At 30.4% G+C, this 22,788-nt stretch overlaps 1 protein-coding gene across 10 annotated transcripts in view; it reads left to right on the top strand.

Moving 5' to 3' along the window:
* LOC116771063 (dual 3',5'-cyclic-AMP and -GMP phosphodiesterase 11) overlaps positions 1–22,788 on the top strand; it is a 102,931-nt gene that overhangs the window by 23,754 nt on the left and 56,389 nt on the right. Inside the window, exons 3-4 of one of the 10 annotated variants that reach the window (XM_061523287.1) lie at positions 6,859–6,900; positions 13,879–14,173. The exons of 1 other annotated variant lie outside the window; for it this stretch is intronic. In XM_061523287.1, the coding sequence (XP_061379271.1) occupies positions 14,041–14,173 (133 nt within the window). In that variant the 5' untranslated portion in view covers positions 6,859–6,900; positions 13,879–14,040. Of the gene's footprint in view, positions 1–1,051; positions 1,114–6,843; positions 6,901–7,469; positions 7,842–13,878; positions 14,174–19,938; positions 20,142–22,788 lie in introns of those variants that run through there. 8 more of the 10 variants (XM_061523286.1, XM_061523295.1, XM_061523290.1 and 5 more) reach the window with 8 other exon arrangements.

Below are 22,788 nucleotides of genomic sequence, written 5' to 3'. Positions count from 1 at the left end.
GGCTGTTATCATAATATATTAAATTCGACACCGTATAGTTAAGGTACTTTTATGACTATTAGCACATTTAATGGCGTAATTTTAATGTTTTCTGATTAATATATTCCCGTTTCTATATTATTATTCTACCGAGTAAAATGGGTGTTGTTAATTTGTTACATTAAGCCATATCAGACCTATATTCGTAAATGACAGTGACAGATGGTTTAGCTAATTGCTTTAGTTTCCCTTGAAAATGTATTGTAGTTTTCCGTTGCGTGATGTTTTATATAGCGTCATTTGTTTTTGAAAATAACAGGCCTTAATGTTTGCCGATAGTAAAAAGCTCGGTTGTTTGGGCTTTTAAAGAAAAAGGTTTCTGGCTTGTGCTATTGTTCCATCTAGGGACGAGACTTTAATTGATGATAAGAAAGTTTATTAATCACATTGAATTGTTTTTGGTATTTGTGGAACAGCTTTAATTAAATATTCATTATCTTTCATTCTAAATACAAAATGAATTTTATGTCTACCATTAAAATGTTTATCTACAAATAAAATTGTTATGAATGTTTAATTTGGTCTGTTACTAATGATTTTTTGTAATATAAACTTATGTCAAAACATTAATCCTATCTTATACAATTTAGCCAAATTTCGTAATACCTCAAGTCGCAAGGCGTCTCAATGTGTCAAGATAGCATGAATTACCCACTAAGAGTTTGTGACACTATAATTAAAGAGACATCTTGTTTAATTGTTCGTTTGTAATATAATACTCGGTTTATAGACCGGGTCGGCTTGTTTAGAATCTAAGCTCACAATAATTCAAGATAGGTCTCATTACCCTCTGATATTTATAATTTTATCTTTAAAAAAAACATTATTATAGATCTACTTATTGTGTATGCGTATTGCAATACCAATTTCTTTATATATTAATATTCAAAGCCATACTCCTTGCGCTTTAAGATATAAATCTCTTTTCTGACGTGAAAATTAGACATAAAATTTCAGACATGTAATAAATGTTTGTCAAAATAATGTGATATAGAACCGAATATTTTTTCCCAATTCTATAAACGACGCCAATTTTCGAAACCCATGTGTTAGACACGGCGAAGTTTTAATAACGTAAGTAAGTTTGTCAAGTTTCCTTATAGTTTGAGAGTTTAGGGTCTTAATAATTTTCGCTCATGATCATTCTGGAATTTAGATGAAAAATATTTTATACCAAAAATTTTTTTTTGAAAAATAATATTGGTTAAAATCATAACAACAATAGATACGTGAATAAATGTTACGAAACACGAAAAAATCGAACGATTAAATATTGTATATTTTTTAAGCCAAAATTTCAATATTTTCACTTTATATGTGTAATTTTGTTTTAATTGCCTTTAGAAATCTTTCACTGTGATGTTTTCCATACACCAGGGAACTTTTAAAACTTATCGACTACAACTTAGTCACTGGAACTTCAAACTTACTGAAAAATTATGTTCCTGATAAAATCGATTCGTTGTAAATAATACTCTAAATTTAAACGAAATTATGAATAGAAACTTACGCCAAGTTTATCATAAATATTGTATACATAATACTATGAGTCATAAAACTAAATAGGTAAGCTAGTCTATATGTAGATGACTGAACGAGATAGAGCACGATATCTAACAAGATGTAGTTATATATGTACGTATGTTTGTGAATATCTAGTATGGGAAGTCCCGAACGATAAGTTTGATGGATGGGGAATTTTTGTTGACTTCACTTGTTGGACTGAAATGTTTTCTGTAGTGAATAATACCATCAATATACTTTTCGTTGTTACACTGTATACGCGCGCACACACAAACACACACACACACACACACTTATATAAGTTACAAATATTTATATATATATTTGTAACTTTTAGCATCATTTGTACAAGTAGGAGCAATTGAAAAACCTTTGGAATCCTTAATTTATTTTCATTTTGTTAATATTTTTGGTGAAGGTTTCATCAGTGAATAGAAATATTTTATGGTTATTATTATATATCTTGTGAATTAAAAAAATAATATTATATAATACTCATTCATAAATCATTCAAATATACGTAGTGATAATTCCATTATATTACTAAAATATATATAATAAACATAAAATGGATGACAAACACAAATATTGAAGGAAATGAAATAATCTGAATTATTTCCCAATGAACAGCTTTTCGACGGAAAATTATTAAAGTCTCGCGTGATAGTAAATCTGATTCACAACATTCTCAATGAGAACCCGTGTGCAAATCTTATTTCCGTAGACTTAAATGGATAGTAGTTATAAAATTAGAAAAACCTACGTCACAGATAATACCCTACTACTAGCTAGCTACGTTGTCACTTAATAAAATTATGAGTTTTAAATTATTAACAGAATAGATAGAATGAACATTTTAAGTTAAATTATCTTTAGATATCCATCGATTGGCATATAAATAAAAGAAATTTTTATTAATATTCATATGTGTAAATTTATAATATATATTTTTTATATCGTCGTTTCTAATAAAAATGCACGTTAAATGTATTTTTATATAAATCTGACTATGTTAATAACAATATATTTTTTTTATTTTCTTATATTTCCGTGATAGCGTCACGAGAGTGCTACGGTTAACGGTATAATTCCACGTGACGTCTTTAAATAAGCTAACGCAGCGAATAATTCCTATATAAAATTAGCCTTTCCTATAATAACTAATAGAAAGGTGACGTAATATTGTTGTTATAATTTTTATTGTATGACGTAGGAGCATAGAATTTTATATGTAATGCCTAGCTGTGTTGTTTACTAAAATTCAATCAATAGATTGTAACATTGCTTATATGCGAATAAAATAGCTTTTAAATTATTTTTTTGCAAAAAACATTTTAAAAGGTAGAAGGAAATGTCGGTTACATTTTCATTTGAAAGGACCGACCGAGTTACCGAGGAGTAATAGGATTTTGAATAAAATGGCGTACGGTACTATATTCTAATTTTAACCCCTGAATCACATAGAATTTTGAGAACATTAAAAAAGTATGACATACGATATATTTAGCTATATTAAAGTGTTAATTCATCAAGCTACTGTATAATGTTACTATCAAATTTGTTCCCACAATTGTTATTGGTACTAAATTTAAGATTTTAAATTAATAATTCTTATATTTAATATCCTATACATATCCTGAACAGTTCGTATGACCGATGTTTGTTTTGAAGTTCTTTTATTAAACTAACTGTCTGTCCTGGCTTTATGTCTTGTGTTTAAGAGGGAAATAAAGAAATATTTTTCCATTATTTGTGGTACAATCGAAGTATATATAAATATGAATTAATATTTTTGATGGTATTTTTAACTGATAATATTCTTTCACCGATGTTATATGCTTGTATTATTAAGCGTATATTTCTCAGGTTAGAAAATATTTTATACGTATATATTTTTTTTTTTTTTTATAAACGACATATTAATTAGTTAATTTGGTAAAATATCTTGAAAACGACCCTAACTATTTATAATATTTATACGTATAAATTCATATTAATGTATGCATTTTTGCTATTATTATTAAAAGCTTAATCTTTAAAGCTACTGTAGAAAATTTTAAACTCGACATCATTAGTACTCGTCGTTTAATTTGTTTGGAAAGTAAGAATATACTAAAAATTTTCAAAGCAAAATATACCTCTACAATCAACATCAAAAATGTTATTTCAAAATAAATTTATAACTATGAAGTTAATATTTTTTGTTATCTTATAGCTAAAGACAGATATATGTATGGAATAACATCGGGACATGCCATTCTAAATTAATTATAGTCTTGGCTTGGCATGTATGGCATTTGAGTACAAATGTATTTATCCCACGAGAGAAATTTATATTTTCAGGATAAACAATAGTGCTCCCAATCGAATACTACACTATTATATGTGGCAAAATCCACTCACAACGTCTATTGCAAGGTTAACAATATACATTATTGTTTCTAAAATAGTATTATTAATAATAAGGTAGCATGTTTATTACTGTCTTAATTAATAAATCAAGCTTTATATCGCCATATGATCCATGCAATAAGTCTAAAGCGGTATCGATTAGGTGTTTGTTTCTGAAATCGAGTTCGCTAACCCAGTCCCCAACGATAATATGAATTCTGATACTAGGCCAAAAATACAAACGTGAATGAACAAATTCAAAGAGTTTATTCCAAACAGTCCGCTGCCATGGAAAATTTCGCTTCCGGATTACTAAAGTAAATTTAAGGGCACATATGCTACTTTTTACGACTGCCGTATCTAGCAAAGTATTCATAATTCTATCGGATTTACGTCGTATAAAATGACTATATCAAAACTAGGTTATTTCATGTTATGCACTGATACCAACTATTGCAATCCAAAATCTTCAACTTTCAGTTTCCCTTTCTGGCTGCATATGTAGGATCTATTATATTTTTCTATGCATAATAATAAAAAAATAAACATTTAGTGCATTGATTATCTAACTTAAAGCAACTTAGAACCGCCAGACAACAAATTGTGAATTTGCAAAACTCGCCTCTCATGCCTCTTACTTTCTTAGGGATATTTACATACGGTTAAACGTAATTTTTGCCTTTAAGAATTCAAAATAATATTTTTCAAGTATATTAAGACCTAACTATTTTGTACAAAATAAAGAGAGGAAAGCTCCATGTCAACGTAGCTTATAATAAAACCGTATTTTTCCAGCCTGTTTTTTTTACCGCACATTCAAGAGATAACTTCGCGTCACAGAAAAATCTCTTTACAAAATCTCACGTTCGTTATATGTGCCACTTTAGTCTGTTCATTTCGAATATATAAGAAATATGAAGAGACCATTTCATAGAAATTTTATATTAAAGGTTTTAAAAACTGATGTTGATTTGTATAGTACTAAATAAACTACTGCTGGTGAAATATCTAATTTAGGTAGGCTACGATTTACTTATTAAATATTTACATGTGTCAAAGCGCTTAGGGACTTAAGAAATAAAGGTTTCCAGCAACTCCAATTGTAATTAGGAAGCCGTCTTGGATAATTCATTTAAAGCAGTAACAAAGACGTTTCCTTCTCAGAAACAAACGACAATACTTTGTTTTAGACTCATTATTTATTAAACCAACTCCTGCTAGTGTCTTGTAAACTGAGCTTACTGACAGACAATATTTATTTCGTATCATATTAAATCTGTCATCCAAAAAGTCTAATTAGCAGATATTAAATCCCTGTCAAGATATTTTGCTATACAGCGAATATAAATTGTTAATTTTGGTGATATAACACGATACTTGTAAAATATTACAATAAAGTTTTCGCTGTGATTTATTTTACAAAATCTTTATTAACATTATTTTTGTTGGCATGTTGGTTAAAGTTGGCAGGGGGCAATACGTGTATGATATAGAGGCTTTACTATTCCCAGCCATAAAGTTAGTTTAATGTTTTTGGCTTGACCTCTGATGCGGTAGAATATTACTAAAATGTTAAATTACACGTTGCAGTATGACCTCAATTTAGGTTTTATTTCATGTTCCATATCAAGCGAAAACAATTTATTTATCAATAGAAGTTTAATAAAAATTGTGATCACTGTGTTCTGTTTGTATTTTTTTATACATTAATATTTTGACCTGCAAATAACTCGTAATTTCATTTTAAGTTTAAATTATAACATATCGTTAAAAAAATTGTATTACCGATTAAAGAAATTAAAGTTTTGGAAGCTGATGATCTGTTAAACCGTAATTATTTTGATGGTGTTGTCAAGGCATCAAGGCATCGGTGATTTTTTTTTATCGTTTACGTAACCGATCTCCTTAGAATAAAATTAATTTAGTCAATAAATAATTTAGTCAATAAAATTAATTTAAAAAGGAATGATCATAGGTATATTTGAATTCATAACTGAATTTAGTCAAACATTCAGACGGACTTGACAAAATTTAAAAATTTATTTGGAAGAAAATTTTGATTCCTACATATGCGGGTTAAATATTTATAAATATTTCAGCTTTTGGAATTGATTAAGTATTATTAATTTAAAAGTATTTTAATTTAATAAACTAATTGATTGATATTGAAAATGCATAAATAAAAAAAAGTAGTCCAGTCCCGTTCTTCTAACCCTTTATTCTGAGAACTTTTTGACACACGTGTAAATTTATATGTACCCGAAATTTTACTGGGTTTTAGGGCTAGGTTCCATCCAAATACTCGAACTAAGAAATAAATTTTTAGCTTTCTCCAAAACATCTGTTCTTCTGATTAAAACCTTTCGTTTTTCTCCTTAAAGTTGACAGTGATAGTGATTGTGTAGAAGGTTACATTTTACTATCCCGTAAGCGGAAAAAGTCATATTTAAATTGACTATATACTGTAAATTTTCTGGGGATTCCAGCTTGAAGAAGCAGCAGCCGTTTTATATCGCCATAATAAATTCCAGAACCAGAGAAACCGTTGGTCATAAGTTATGTAGTTTGGAATATTGTACTCTGTTATTAGTTTCTATGTTGTATGACTTCCTCATAAAATGGATTTACCTGTTAATACAGGAAGCTTTAAAAAATATTTTATGCATGAAAACAATACTAATAATACACGCTTGTCTAATTCGCTTCATATTATAAGTTGTGATTTTAAATTAAAATTCGACTCTTTATATGTAAAAAAGGATTTTTTGCATCTATTATGTATCATGTTTTTTGGTATAGTTTTTAAACTGAAGACTGATTATAGTTTAAGACTTTTCTATTAAAAGTATTCATATTTTTTGTAATTTTACAATATACATTTTTCGATAGTGTTTTTCATTTCAGGTAATTTCCACCCAGTAAGAAAATTTGATGGATTCCATACAAGTGAGTAAAATTTCTTTATTGTTACATATTTTATTTTTATTATAGTTCGTACTTCGTACGTATTAATTTGTTCTATAATATCAAATATTTCTATGAGTTTAATTTTTATCAGTTTGTAACGTTTAAGTTACTAGTGCAACTATGTTTCAATACTAATTAAAACTCAGCGTGTTTATAAACCCTGGACGATATTGGCATAGTTCACTATCATAAACATTTATCCAGGAAATGATTCGCAGAAATGAATTTAAGTGAAGGTATCATCTGCACATGCTACATTGACATGTTACTTCCCTTATTTTATTACAATGCTATTGATAACAACAGCTGATATGAAGTGTGTCGGACTGGAACAGTCTCGTTTCGACAGTAGGTAAGCGAGATATGTTTATAAGTGCGGTTGCATGTGGTGTTGTGTTTTTAAGTTGTTTATCAGTTTTGGTTTGTGCTTGTGTGTATAGTGGAAGGGAAGCATGGGTATGTGTGTGCGTGGTGTGAGTGTGTGCAGCAACGAGTCTGTGTGGGTGTTCCTCGGTGACGCGAGGTGCGGAGCGGTCGGAGGCGCCAGTTGAGTTCGAACCGTTGCGGGGTTGCCGCGTTCTTGTCGCGTAGAGCCCTGCATCTCGATCACAACTTTGTCTGCTGGAAACTTTTTAAGGCATTTTCGGAAGGGATTATTCTTCTGTGCACATATTGCTGCTGTAACAGTTCAAAGTTGTCGGTTCTTGAACGTTTTCCGTATATTGTAGTGCTGTTTTTACACTACGTCGGTCTATTTTTGAATATTCACTAAACGCTTCACTGCGAAGTTTTCGAAACGCAGCCCGCCAGCAGGGTTAACGGCCGCTGTGTGCAGCGGCTGCATCACATCTCTTGTGTTTTTGTTGACGGATAATATTTGTGGTGTTAAATTCATCTGTGCAATCCGTGACTCGTTATCTGTAAGTATGACCTCGATACTAGTAAGCTGTTATGTCTGTATGAACTTGCAAACGTATCAGTCAGAAAACCTGTTGATCATCCCAATATTTCACCCTGTGTATGAAAATAAATTAGCAGGGTATTACAGATTTGGATATTATATCGATGATTGCATATGAGAGAGATAACATTATATTACGTTACGATGGCGTTTGTAGTTAGTTATATTAGTTGGTGTACAAATGAATGTAAGTACCTACGTATGCTTCACTGTGAGCTATTGTGTAAGTAGTTATTGTAAAAAATATTACATGAATTAAATTTAAGCATAAAGTCTTTGACAATGTAATAATAATAATTGCTCATGCTTTTATTTAAAAATCTATTGAAATAAAAATATTTTGAATTTAGGTAATCGATTTATGTTTTGAATATAATCTTAGTAATAATTTGATGCTTTAAAATGTGATGTAGAAGAAGATGTGAGTGATGTTTTATTAAAGGACCTAAGAACCGTCCTAAGTAAACTCGGCGAAATTGATTTTTGTTGCTGAACCAAACAAGCTAGTTATTTGAACTAACATCTTACGCTATTTTCTCAATAATAACAAAAATATCCCAACTCACTACGCATTACAGTAGAATGTTTGATGGCTGAGATAACTAGCTAAGAAGGTCGAAAAGGTCACAAATGTTTTATCATATCTTGAACTATAAACAACATAATACTAATACTCAAAGTCAATTAGGTTTTATACAACTTGCATAAATACATTGATGATAGCAACCATGTAAACCAAACATACTATTTTGTATGTTTTGTTGTAAGAACCGCTTCTTACCTGGCCACCATAGAATTAACCATTGCTAGAATAGTATTTCTTTTTGTTTTTATATGAAGAAATAGATTTATATGTATCAAACTGTTGTGCATATGTGACAGTATTGTAAACCGCATTTACAGCAGTAGCTGAGACTATCTCCGAGGTCAACTTGGTCAAGATATGACTTATAATATATATAGCGTTTTGTATGAATGAATTATCATTAAAAGTAATTTAGTGCACATTTATAGAAATATAAATAAAAAATACGAAATTTTTGAAAAAAAAATACAATTAAAAAAAAATACAATAACAAAAAAAAGTTTTAATGAATCTTAAAATAATGATATTTTTAAATATTTTTTTTTTCTAACCACAATTAAATTAAAATTTATATTCGAATTTAATAGTTTAATATTGTGCTGATTAAAAAAATTACTATTATGATTGAAGAACTTTTAACATTTTTTAAAACATCTCCCTAGAAGTGCCATTTATTCAACAAATTGGCCTTTACTTGTCAATATGGCGTAATGAGAGCCGAAACGTAAATGTCTAATCAAGCATATTGTCGCGGCATTCAGCCAAAATCCATGAAATTAATGTAATCATCTGTATTCATTGAGAAAAAAATTGTTCGAAATATTTCTACAGGTGATTTAATATGAGAGAGAATTCAAAGAACATTTACAACAAAAATATTATTAATATGAGATATCAAATGGGCAAGTTCTTGTTAATAAATTGAAATTTTCTAACGATGTACTTTAAGTGCACTCTAGAATTATCGATGTAGTGTATTGATATTGGCATCCGTCCCATGTATAGAAAGGAATTCGAAACAAATATGTCTATATGGGAAAGTTTTAGATATGAAGCTAAGATAGGCGTTTATACATCCCGACGACCTCATTTGAGGCTAAGATACATCTTCACAACACGTTTAAGTTTCAGCTTTATGACAATCAGAAGTTTATACTATATTTAATAAATCATGACAACAAGCAATATATTTAGGAAATAATATTTGAATATTTTTTCGGCGTTAAGTTTCTAGAGCCAATTTTTCTTTGTAATAGAATACAATATGGAATAAACAAAAAGCATTAGATAGCCTGTTATTATTTTCTCTCATTGAGGATCCAAACAATTCGGCCTCAAAGAAATCACGCAAACTCATATTACAGTTAGGTAAACGATGCGATTGATTACTGTTTGATATTCCCTAAGCGATTTTTGATGGTCCAAAGTCTGAGAAGGAAAGCAATTTCGCTGCATTTGGTTTCTCCAAAAAGAGATACAGATTATAAAACGAAAATGTTAAAGATTCCAGAAGACAAAAAATATGACTTACGAGAAACAAACAGAATTACATTAAAGTACTTTAATATCATCGAACGATAAGGGACGTAAATCTTCTAATGAGTGTCGTAGTACATTGAGTTGTTATCAATATTTATGTTTATATAACAAAATGTAAACTTTCCCATGTTATTTATTACATGTATATTTCTAGTTTATAACACGGAAAACATGATGTTGTGTTCCCAGTGATGTTGGCTATATGAACGTAAGCAGTTACACAGATCGTCACGCGATCGCGTCTAACCGTTAACAATGCCTCGTAGTAAATTTTCCACAACTAGAAAATTGTTTACCCTCTATCTAGATATTTGTCTAAATACGTCTACTGAATGTTATAAAGAGTTTAAATGTAAAATATATACAAAGTCATTTATAACGTTATGACTTATTCGAGAGCACAAGGTTCTCATTGAAACGTAAGAATTATTCCACTGGGTTCAACAAGTGATGTGTGTTAACGTACACACATACGCGTTGAACTAACTAAAGAATATATTTCATGCATGTGATTGTTTCAACTGATCGCTTGTTCAATTGCAAAATTGCTTATCCAAGATCCTTAGAGACGATATCTCTATACCTACATATACATTTATATGAATACATGAAAATGATTTAATTGTCCGTTAAAGAAGATATCTTATAGCGTGTTAGTGATATCAAATTTTATTGTTATTACTCAATTTATTATCTGTATACGAATCTGTTATAAATTTGTTACAAGCCAGTTCTCTCGCAGTCCCGCTATCTCATCTATGGCGTATATCTGGCGCCTTTTAATTGCCCTAGACTAATAATTATTATCAGTTCGCGTGCGCCGCCCCGCCCTCTACGACTAAGATACGCAATTACCACAACCAGTGTACTCACACTGATACACACTTAAGCACGTGCTCTAAGTGTAACTTTGACTTGGAAATTTACATATCATTGATATATATAAAAAATATTTAACTTAAGATTCTACTGTAAATATCACAAGAGACTTTCTTTAAACAATAGTGCGATAAGTGGCTACGTTATAACATTTTCTTGTCTTGATTATTGTATGAATCACGAAACGATTTTGATACAAACCGCTGAACAATTTTCTATAAACACAATAACAGACGGCATTAATTCTAAAGTTGAACCACCTCTTGTAGAACTTCGTCTGAAATAGCAATGATTGTTATTTTCGTTTCAAACGCACAATTTGATAAATACATTCTAATAGTGGAAAATTTGAGAAACTTAAGTATTTCAAAATCTGTTTATATTAGTTTAATACAGCGTGAAACTCGCTCAATTCTCAATCATATTTATAAAACAGTGATATTATTGCTTACTGTTTTATTGGATGTTTGACCTCGCGTTATCGTGGCAAGCCTCCGTCATCGTAACTACCTAATAATCTGTTATCGCATGTGTTATGACGTGTCTAACATTTCAGTATTATTTGAAAATTCGAATGTTATAATAGATACTTAAGTTGTTCTCAACTACTTTTTTCTTTTTGACTGTCAATTGTTAATTATTGTTGTTTCACGGGTTTTACATCTTAGAAATAGTGATTAAATACTCAATATTATTAAGATGCACATTCTCTATCCATATTTATACAAAATAAATCATAAATACATAAAAAAACGTTACAAAGTTTTATCTATTGTTCCTATATGATAAAGGAGTAATAAAAACGTTCTTAAAGCGATAACTTGATCGTTTGTAATCGAGTCCATCATTCAACACACGGACCCCACGTGCGCCCACATCTCATTAATTCAATCGATACGCCTTCACTGAAACATTGTTACAAAATTTACTCATACCTTATTCCTATTTGCTCAAGTTGCTTCGAAACGTTTTATTGGACTATTGCAGTTGTATTCGAAATCAAATATGGTACATATTAATATTACATACCAAAGAATTTTATCTAGACTAATATGTATAAATCAAATATGCAAACTCTCAATGAAATTCTCAGTTTTGCGCCGAGCGGGAAGGAGGCTGAAGCGTCGGAGACGGCAGATGCATTTGAAGAACATTATAAATGCATTAGCGTTGTAAAAATTCTCTACGTGCTTTATTGCGCCTCAGACTTTTTGAATACGGTTATTCAAATTAGATTTTTAATAGAAGCGGTGGTAATCATGGCGATATTTGTATTCGTGTTCGAAGCATTTTGTCGTCTGTACACTGTTTCCAAGCGCGAGGGCGCGACCCCGGGCGTGACGTCACTCTCCAGATGAATGAACATCTACCCTCCGTCTGCCCAGCTCCCTAACGGTCACATTTATAAAAGCTATGAGCTCAGATATCAAAGCCGCAACATCTGTTGTCTCGAGGACTGTTATTGTCTATCGTCTAGTTTTTGTTGGATTGAATTTTTTCCCAATAAATAATCCAATATATGAAGCTTAATGTTTTGTTGAATAAAATTTTAGTTTAATATGCAATTGAATAAATGTCATAAAACAGAAGCTGGAATAAATGGGATGACAATTAACATTTCGCGACCGGTTTCTTTATAGATTTAAAAAAGCCCGAGGTTCGTACATTGGAACGAATACCGTATTTGGTCTAACGTGAATCATCCTGTTCGGACGACTTCATAAAGGTATATTTGTGTATACAGGTTAAAAACACAGAATCAATAGATGTGTCATCATTATCATTAAGAAGAATTCAGTTCATTTTGAATATAGTAGAAAAGTCCTATCTTGTGATACTCCAAACATTATAAGGTGTGGCACTTATATATAAGTTTACAGGTCAATCGATAGACATTCACTTTCACATCATAGCTTTCCGAGCCATTACTTGATGTATAATACCTATTAATCATAAGTCAAAAGTTTTACCAGATGAATATGTATGTTTTAAATACAATTTATTGTAGGGATTGATTTCCTTTTAATATACTATAAGATAAATGTTTAATGTCCAGCTGTCGGAACAATGATAAATCCTTGTCTGTGTAAGGTGTTATGTTTGATGCAGAGTGTGCACCTTGACCTTCCTCAGCCGGTCTGTGACCGCATGCAAACAAGTCGGCTATAAACTACTTGTTTCCCCAATAGCGTTTCTGACACGCCACTCGTATGTGGCATGATTACAGCCATACCGCATACGTTAGTATTATTTGTATGTTGATTTAGCAGAAGTAAAGAGGCTTTACAACTATTATTATAATTTGTTACTTATAGGGATGTGGATAGTTATATAAAAACTAATTTCAAATAGAACAAAAGGTTATTTTAAATAAATTGTAATACTGAAATATATATCCCTTGTTTTTTGTGCTCAACATTTTTATAAAATTTGACTTTAGCCATCAGTGTAATTATTCTTTACGCGAAAGTAAAAAAGTGAACAGAACTGGTTACGGTTTTGTTTTTCCTTTGGTGTCAGTAATCAAATTCGAAGCCACTTTCTGAGCTCTGTAACGCAAAGCGGTTTAAACATAATTTTCAATTATATAGGTATAGAATTGATGTAAAAGCTTGATATTTATATTTTGTGTTAGACTCATTGATGCTGAAAAAACTTTCAAAAGGATATTCAATTTTCAAATGTCTTTCCATATAAAATATTCATAAGTATAGATAGATAGTGTTCTCTTATTACATTTTTTATTAAAACAATGGTCAAACATTGAAATAGTACTACTCTTGCCTCATAACGGCACAACACAAAAAGTTGCCTACGTATTTTTTGTTTCACTCTTTCGTGACGAGCGCCAGCGGAAGCTTAGATTATGGAGCACTTAACAAGAACTATTCAATATGTCTGTCCCACTTTATGGCCAGTCTAATTTCCCTTTTATTTTTGTTTTGTTTGGGGTGGGGTGTTACTACATTTTTTTGTTTTCTTTTCTTTGCAGTTAAAGTCCGCTGTACCCGTGTAATGTTTGGCCGGGAGGGTGATGGCTACAGATGACCTTTTAGTGGTATTTCCCTGTGATTTGTGGTAGTGAGTCGTTGTGAATAGTGCGGTTTGGTGCAAGTGATGTGACAGTCTATGGAAGTGTCAGGGGGTATTCGGAATGTTCACGAAGCACGGCAGGGCTCCTGAGAGGTGCCATCACCCCTCGCATAGGAGTTGCAAGAAGAAAAAGCAACCTCCGCATACACCCTGGAAGTACTTGATGAATTGCCCACTCGTTAGAAAATGTTTTGGTATAGTATTTTTTTATTTCTGTTTTTTTTTTAGTTTGGGGTTTTTAAATGACGATGAAAAACAAGCGTCTCATTACAGTTTTACAACTTGCGGTTTTTGTCACGTTATATAAAGTAAAAGATGTAAGATATATCGCAAAATAATAAATAGTGTCTTAATAAATATCGAAGTAATCTCTTTCAGCAATAGAAATATCTGACTAAATTATAATCTTACTTACTTGTGTTGTGCTCTCAAATAGCTAACTGGTAGACTTCCATTAGGCTATTAAAATTAAATCAAGACAAAACATATAGGACGTGACTAATAATAGTCCTGTTAATATTATAGAAGCGAAAGTACGTAAGGATGGTGAGATTTACATGCGCAATGATGTATGAGTCGGTCTGTCACGCAAAAAGTATTAAACGAAGTTTAATGAAGGATTTTAATCATATAGATCATTTACAACAGACAGTTGTAAATGATGATTTTGAGTGTGAAGTTACTTGTAGTTTTTGAATAAGGTTTTATATGACCCTAATATCAGCTATGAGGTAGTTTTTGCTACATCACAGTTAGATATAAGAAAAAGAGCGAGAAGTTTTACTTAATTTTTTTTTATTTCTGAGGTTGTCAATAGGTCTTGGTTGTTAATATTAAAGTCTGGTTGTGGCGGTTTTCGTTGTCTTTGACTATGTTACATTTTATTGTATATGTCCGTTTATAATTTTACTTCGTTTTTTATTCTGTCATGAAAATTATTATTCTATGTTCTTCAAAGATAAATGTTTTTAAAAGTTCGTCTATCATTTCCATCGGTTGATGTCTTTATGTTTTAATTTAATTTAATTCTCTAAGTTTGTTGTGTCTTTTTATTCATTATTCATCAAAGGAATAAAATATTTTACAACTAAGCGTATTATAAATATAATATTAAAAATCAATTGAAGTATTGCTATGTTTAATGCATGTTTCATGAAATTCTCAGACGATCGGTTGATGAACGTACACGACCTTGCGACAGCATTCTGTTGACTGTTGTCCTGGATTTGTTGTTCGACCGGTTAGTCGACTGATCGGGATGTGTGATGTTGCTTTTATAAATTACAATTAAACATTGTAATCAAACTGTTAGTGTTAGGAATCAAATGCTATGTACATGTAAAATAACTTTAAAAATGATTTGTACTTTGTCTTTGAAGAAATAAATATAAGTTTTAAGCATCCATATTTAAGTTATTCACTGGAATATAAATTTAATGCTATGTAAAAACATAACTACATAATCTGTTGAACCTAAATCATTATAATATTGACAAATTAAATCACGGAACTTCCATAAATTGTTAAACACAAATGCGCATATTTGATAAGCGCTACATGTTCCAACTTCAAATTATTATGCCCAACATATTTGGCGTGAATTAAACATGGTGGCCATTGTTCATTGTTTTGTAATTGTATTGACAATGACATCAATTTTTTTTTAACGGCCTGCACATCTCAAGGCCAGAACTTTTTCCTTATCTTAACCAACATCTGGATGTATTGCGAACGTAAACAAACGTAAGTTAAACTTATCTCTGGAGTTCCATAAATATTTTTTTACAAAAAAGAAAAAAAAAGTCTATGACAATAATAAAACGTTTGTAACATCGTTGTTTGCATCACCGGAATCAAAGAGTAATAACATAATTAATTTTAATAGCATGTCGATAATAAAATAATGTCACTTGTTTCCGTTGGCGCCAATAAAAAAATATACAATGAATATGAAGCTTATTTTTATGTTACCGGTGACAGTTGCCGATAAGAATTATTTACGTATGGTAACACTTAGTTGTAGTATCACTAAGAATTATTGTCCTTTAACTAAATTTTATATATATATATTATAGGTTTTTTGGATACGCAATATCTGAGCATAAATATAAGGATACAGAAATACGTGGTATATTTAGTGTTTTTTCTTTCTCAATTATTAGAATCAGGCTTAAAAACAAAAAAAAAACCTAAATTGAACATTATTTTCTTTACTCTGGATCCTTTTTCTGAGTTGAGGTATGAAAAAAAATACATAATTTATAAGTATACGATAAACAAACGGTAAACAAAGTAAGCTCAGACTTTTTTCTACTCTCCAAACGATTAGTTAGTATCAATCGGTCGATTTGTCGGCCGATTTGTTGAGTGAGCACACTTGTTGCGCTTTTGCTGTAACAGCTATGTCCATATGCGTTCATTAAGCCAACCCTATAGGAGCATTCAACCATTGAAGTTTCTGCTTATGTTACCATGGAACCGTTTATTGATCTGTGTCGGAATATTCTAAATATAAATTATTGATATTTGAATATTTATGTCCATAGAAACCGTTATATTTCGAGCTATTTACGTTATAATGCTTGTAAATAGTTCTCAAATCAATATAATTATATCACTTCAATAGAATTGTTTACCTATAGATATATTTATACCAACGATATTTCTATATTTTGTAACGTTTCATTAGTTGTGAATATGTTTTGTATGTCAATTCCTTAAATACACTTTATATAAGCGTAAAACATACATCTATAACTAAAAAAGGATGGAACATAGATGTAGATGTAGTACTTTAACGAGTTTTTAATGCTTTGTCACGCAAAATTTATAGCTGCTGGCGCCAAGCAGTAGCCCATATAGCGGTAAATTATTAGCATGGTAAATGTATATTATATGTGAACAGTCCATAATGACGTGAGTCGTGATCACCTCGATAACAAGAAGCTTAATTTTTATGCTCGTAAAACCAGAGGCTGAATTTATAAATACCTGATATAATGTATGTTTCCTTTGATGTGTGTTCCAATTTTGAATTGGGTTATTTCAACAATTTTTACCATGTTACTTTTATCTAGTTTTCAATGAAATAGGTTTTATGGAGTTGGTTTAAAACATACAACGATTTTATTATTATATAACATAAGTATACCTTCATTTTTATTTCAAACAATAATAATTTGTTGAGAAAAAAAAAATCTGTTACATTTTTATTCAATTTGCGTATACCCTGATCGGGTGGGGCATGATTTTTCCCGGATGAATATTGAATACATTAACATTGTTTAGTATTCGCGACTGGTGGCTCAGATTGCCTTGCCTTGTCGTCTTGAAGACCTTTTAGCATATTGCACCGCTATTATTATGTTTATTTCCAATTATATACATTACTATATCATGACCACGTCTAAATTAATGTCCCAACAACGCTTCGGGTTCAGTAGAATTGCTCTTCTGTACTACAAACTCTGACTTCCATCGCTCTAATGTGATTGGTTTGATCGATGGTTTATTGAATTAGAGAATGTTCTAGAATAACAATGAAGATTAAAACAGCATTATGGTTACGTAAGAATCACTGGAATCTCATTATCTCTTTAGTTATTATATGGCTTCTCTTCCATCGACCCAAAGCCTTTCCAGTAATTTTATATGAAGTACGACACAGATTGCTGTAGAACGAATATGTATTATTATATTGTGATTCATATTGTTTTCCTGTCATTTAATATAAAAAATATTGGCTCAGACGTTAACGAGATACCTACTGTTACAGTTTACAGAATACTTAGCGGTCAACAACCCTAATGATGTTGACGTTTCGGTCACTGACGTATCGTTCAAATAGTTTATTCATAATACATATGTATAAATATACATCAGTATACATTTTTGTTATTTTATAAAAACAATGCGTTAGTAGATCTAACTTCTTTAACCTTTGCGGTCATTAATTACAATTGGTTTTATAACGCTTAATGTTTTGCCCACGCGTCGTCCTGAATGCCCTCGGCGTTGTGGAGGGAACCCTAATTTTGGTAGTAATTTGAAAAATTATTATCCTGGTCTGTAAATGAAGATAAATATACAAGACGTTGCGACTATAATGTTGTACGCCTGAAAGAGATTTACAATACTAACATATGTATATTCAGTCAAAGTTGATAGATAAACTCAATTTTAATCTATACATAAAGAAAGATTTCTACTTATTACGATTATGCGATTCTCTGGTTCGACCCCAGCTGGGTGAATTTGTGTATGATAAATATTCTTTGAGATCTGGTTGAATAATTTGTGTATATTGGGAGAAATTCTGAGATAAATAACTAATTGCTATCATCTAATACATTTCAAATTTCGAAACTCGTGTCTGCGTACACCCTTTACAAAAAATATTTACTACAATGCCAGCAATTTGACCTTCATATAAATAAACGTTAGAACTTTATTAGTTTCTCCAAACAATACATCCTTCATGACATATTTGAACAACGTGTAAGATCAATTAATTTAATTTCAGCCGAGGCAGCTTCTCAATTAAGGAATCATAACAGCACATATGTCTAGCGAAACTAAATTTCTATCCATGAAATTGCTAGTATATTAACGTAATGATTATAATTTAACGTGACATTCCTTGAATTCTTACCTCCGTATTCGATACATGAGACACGTACCCTTGCAACGAGTTTGTTGTTTGCCTCGTATAACATTATTGGTTCCACTACATCCATTCATAAATAATATCCAGCTCGTGAACAAACTATTAATCAATGACGTTCTGTTTTGTGCTGTCATTGTATTGTAGCAAGTTTAATGTGCACCATCTTCTTGATCCATCTATCTTGTTCGTGTTTACTTAACTTGTCATTTATTTGATAGAGCACGTTTTTTATTTTTAATGTTTATAAATAATTTTATTGATGATGAATATTCATTATGTAAATTGGTTTTATTATGTTGTTTTATTCATGGTTGTATCATTGAGGAGCCGAGTGTTAAAAGTCTTGTGTAAATATTTTCTTATTCGTTATATCATAACAAACAACTGATAGATTCAACTATCTTTTGTCGGCTGATAATGTATCGATTAATAATAACGTTTCACCAAAACTGGATTTGTAATATACAACACGTCGCGTCACATGTTTTTTTCTTTATATGAACAAAATTTTTTATAAATTCTCACTCATAGTATTTATGATATGTATCATAAAAGTTTAAACGTATACCCTATCCATTATTATTCCGTCCAAATCATCAAATGTATAATTGTTCTCACAAAAGGGTGAGGCACATTTAAATGAGGATATGGGGACCTTTAAGGTTCTCTCGACTCGTCCGTAATCAATGTAAATAAGATTTGAAATTTCTCTAGAATTATGAGTAAAATTACTTACTGTTTAAATTTCTTTAAATTTATTTCTAAAGTGGATTTTATTTCCGTTACTTTCGGATTTTTTATCATACTAGCAAAAAAAAAAACTTATGCATATTTGTAATGTTTCTTGTGAGTTGTAAATTCGGTTAATTGACCATCAGTCGTTTTTCTATATATTTATATATATTATAAAATTATTAGTTGAAATACATTATTTGTAAAAACGGTTCATAATTGTTTATTCGCTTTAATCACATTACTATGACAATACATACATTTAGAAGATATGCAATACTCTGTAAGCGGTAGTTGGAGAAGTTACACATTGAATCGACAAATTTAAGTAAACAAGAATTTAAAAAATTATTTTTTTTTCTATTCTCAAACTTGGCAAAATGCTTTGGTAATATTCTGATGAGTTTAAAATCCTCATAAGCAGACGCCCATTATTGTCTGGGCGAGAACTTGTGGTTATATCTTTTCCCTTGACATTACCTGAATGGTCAAATAAATTTAATGATTATGTTGTGACAAATCTGTTATGTGCATATTTAGAAATAATGGGATAATCAACAGGTATGTGAATAGCAGTTAGTACGGTATTTGAGGGGGGATTTTTAAAGCAGGTGGCATAACGATGTATCAACAAACAGAAAGTGTTGTGTGATTTACAAATGTGTCGGTGATTGATAAGGAACGATGACGCGGCGGTAGCGCCCGCATGGGGCAGACGGCGAGCATGTGTCGCCTGCATGGATCATGTCTTCACCACAAGAAAAGTACGTATCATGCGTAACTTGCATAACATACGTGACGTCATGTATGTTATGCAAGTAATCATGCTCCGAACATACATATATCACATAATTTATGTACATCCACAGGTTTTATTATAGGGATTTTATTAGTTTGATTTTAACCAAATAAATAATTCATTTTCATTTATAATGACTATAATTAAACTCACTATTCGTTTCGTCAGACTATGTAATATTTAATGTTTACGTGATACGTGTCAATGAGTTACGAACTATCTCTAATGTCATCCATTGGCGAGTTATTGTTTATATTGAAATACAATCACTTATTCAAACATTAAAAGTTTTATATATAAATGAAATGAATATATTTTTCCTTTTTCTTTGTCGTCATCATTTCCCGATACATAACTTCAATATCAATTATTGTTTCTGTCGTATTCACGGCTGCTAAATGAAATTCTTTTGACTCTCCTGTTCACGTAATACTTTTATAAATTGCTTTTAGGCGATGTATTATTTTTTTCTTTCGTTTATTTATTGCAACATAGTTTTTTTTTTCAAATTAATTAGAGACAATTTATAGACTATGCTTTAAGAACAGCTTCAATATTTGTCTGCCGCGTTTTTTATGTTTACATATTTGTAAATGACATACTTTGGAAAAAGTATTTTTTTTTAATATATCTTGCTTATTAACTTCCTTCAACTACAACGGGCTTTATTGATATCAATTATAAATAAATTGGATAAAAAACAAAATTCCATAGTAAAGGGATATTATCCTAATATCACGAAAGTGCTAGACGATCAGATGTTTGTAATTCCGTAACTATTGTCTATAAACAATATTTTTATCATACCCGATTATTTAAAGTCTCCTTCTATGACCAGTTTTTAAGACTTCCATACAGATATAAAATTATTATTGAATTTTGTTCAATCACAACACCTCTTTACGTGTTTGTAATGAATCAAGATCAAATTTCTAACAATCAATGTCAGCATGATCTAACAAAGTCATTAATACATTCATCCTGTGATTAACACGAAAGAATTTTTATAGAATGAATAAGAAAAATCCAAACTGTTCATTTTTTTTGTGTAAACGTCTTTTAATAAATTATAAAAACATCTTAAGTTACATAAATTAATTAGAAATACAGATTTAATGTCATGTAAAAATTATGTATTAACCAAACCAAAATGATAAATATGTTTGTATTAAAAGATGTTAAAATAAATCTTAATAATCACATAGCAGTGTTGATAATAATCGTAGATTTAATGCTAGCAAGCCGTTTTAGTTATAAAGAAAAAGTCCATTCACTTCTGTGTATAATAAAAATGGAATTAATGTTTTGTTGCGACTTCTTTTAAATTACAATATGGATGGGAGAATAAATTTAAAAGCAAATGAATAAAGAATAAAATTACGTAACAGTAAATAAATCTTAACAGCACGTGGAAATATCATTGTATAACTCAATAACTTGTGGGGAATCTTCCACTGAACATTGTAAAAGTCAGATTCTCAACATTAAATTGAATACACAAATATATGATGGAAGTGTTAATGTGATAAGTGAAAGCTAATAGTTAGGCGATTTTAAATTTAGTTATCACATCGCTATATTTAGTAACAGTACGAGTTTATTGTTATCACAAATTTGTGCTATTATGGAATCAATGACTGCTGGCTTGTAGTAGGTGTGTTTGTTTCAATTCGATTGTAACATGGCAATTATAAAGGAACACAATAAAAGATGGAGGTGGAGTGAAAATTCTCATTTTGTTGCTAATAATTTTTTATACCTAAATCTGGATTGTATTTGCAATATTTGTTTAAAAAATATGTTATCTTGCTCTATTTGTCTATACATTTATATATAGATTACAATTTTATTATTTCTTACAAGATTTGAGGCTCCGCTATTAACGAGGTAGGTATACCGATCATCTAACCGGTTTGTCAAAAGATTTATCTTAAAAAATGCCTTAATCGTATCTATACGGTTGCCCACTCAATGACCTCAAAGGTCATCGCTTCTAAACGGACATATGTGTCTGTTATAATACCACTATGATATTCTAATCAGCGTTTTACATTTTAAGTAGTCCTACAATGTTATGTGTTAGGATTCAGTAGTAGTATTGTATGTGCGATACAGAAATTCAGATAAAGTAGTATATTATTGTTTTGCTTCGTATATGTTAGAACGAAGCTATTATATTCAATTGAACGTCGTAACTTCTTAACGGATGCATACAATTTTAATATAAGCATATTGTGTAATACATAAATAATGCTGTATTTTTATTGATATGAAATTGCATAAATTTTAATATCTCAGATTACATCAGTTTTATACAGTTGACTCATAAGGCTTTTCGTGTTCCAATAAGTGTAATGACATCCTCAAGGCTCGTAAAAGCCAATGTATCCTCAAGACGTGTTAATATCGGTGGAACACGAGCATATTGTTTCCCACAAAAGTATAGTTACTCTGTCTCCTCACGAATTTAAAGCTTTGTATCTTCGTGATTTTATCCAAGAAAATATCAGATCTCCTTAAGCTGCTTTGATAAAATAGTTTTCTTTGTTAAGTTTAGGGAAACAATGGAATTTTCCTATTTTATTTTGTTATTTCACTACTTCGTAAGACGA

Source organism: Danaus plexippus, chromosome 17 (assembly GCF_018135715.1).
Source record: "Danaus plexippus chromosome 17, MEX_DaPlex, whole genome shotgun sequence".
In the NCBI taxonomy this organism is placed as follows: Eukaryota; Metazoa; Arthropoda; class Insecta; order Lepidoptera; family Nymphalidae; genus Danaus; species Danaus plexippus.
Note: the sequence above shows the minus strand (reverse complement) of the source record. Positions and strands in the feature narration are given on the sequence as shown.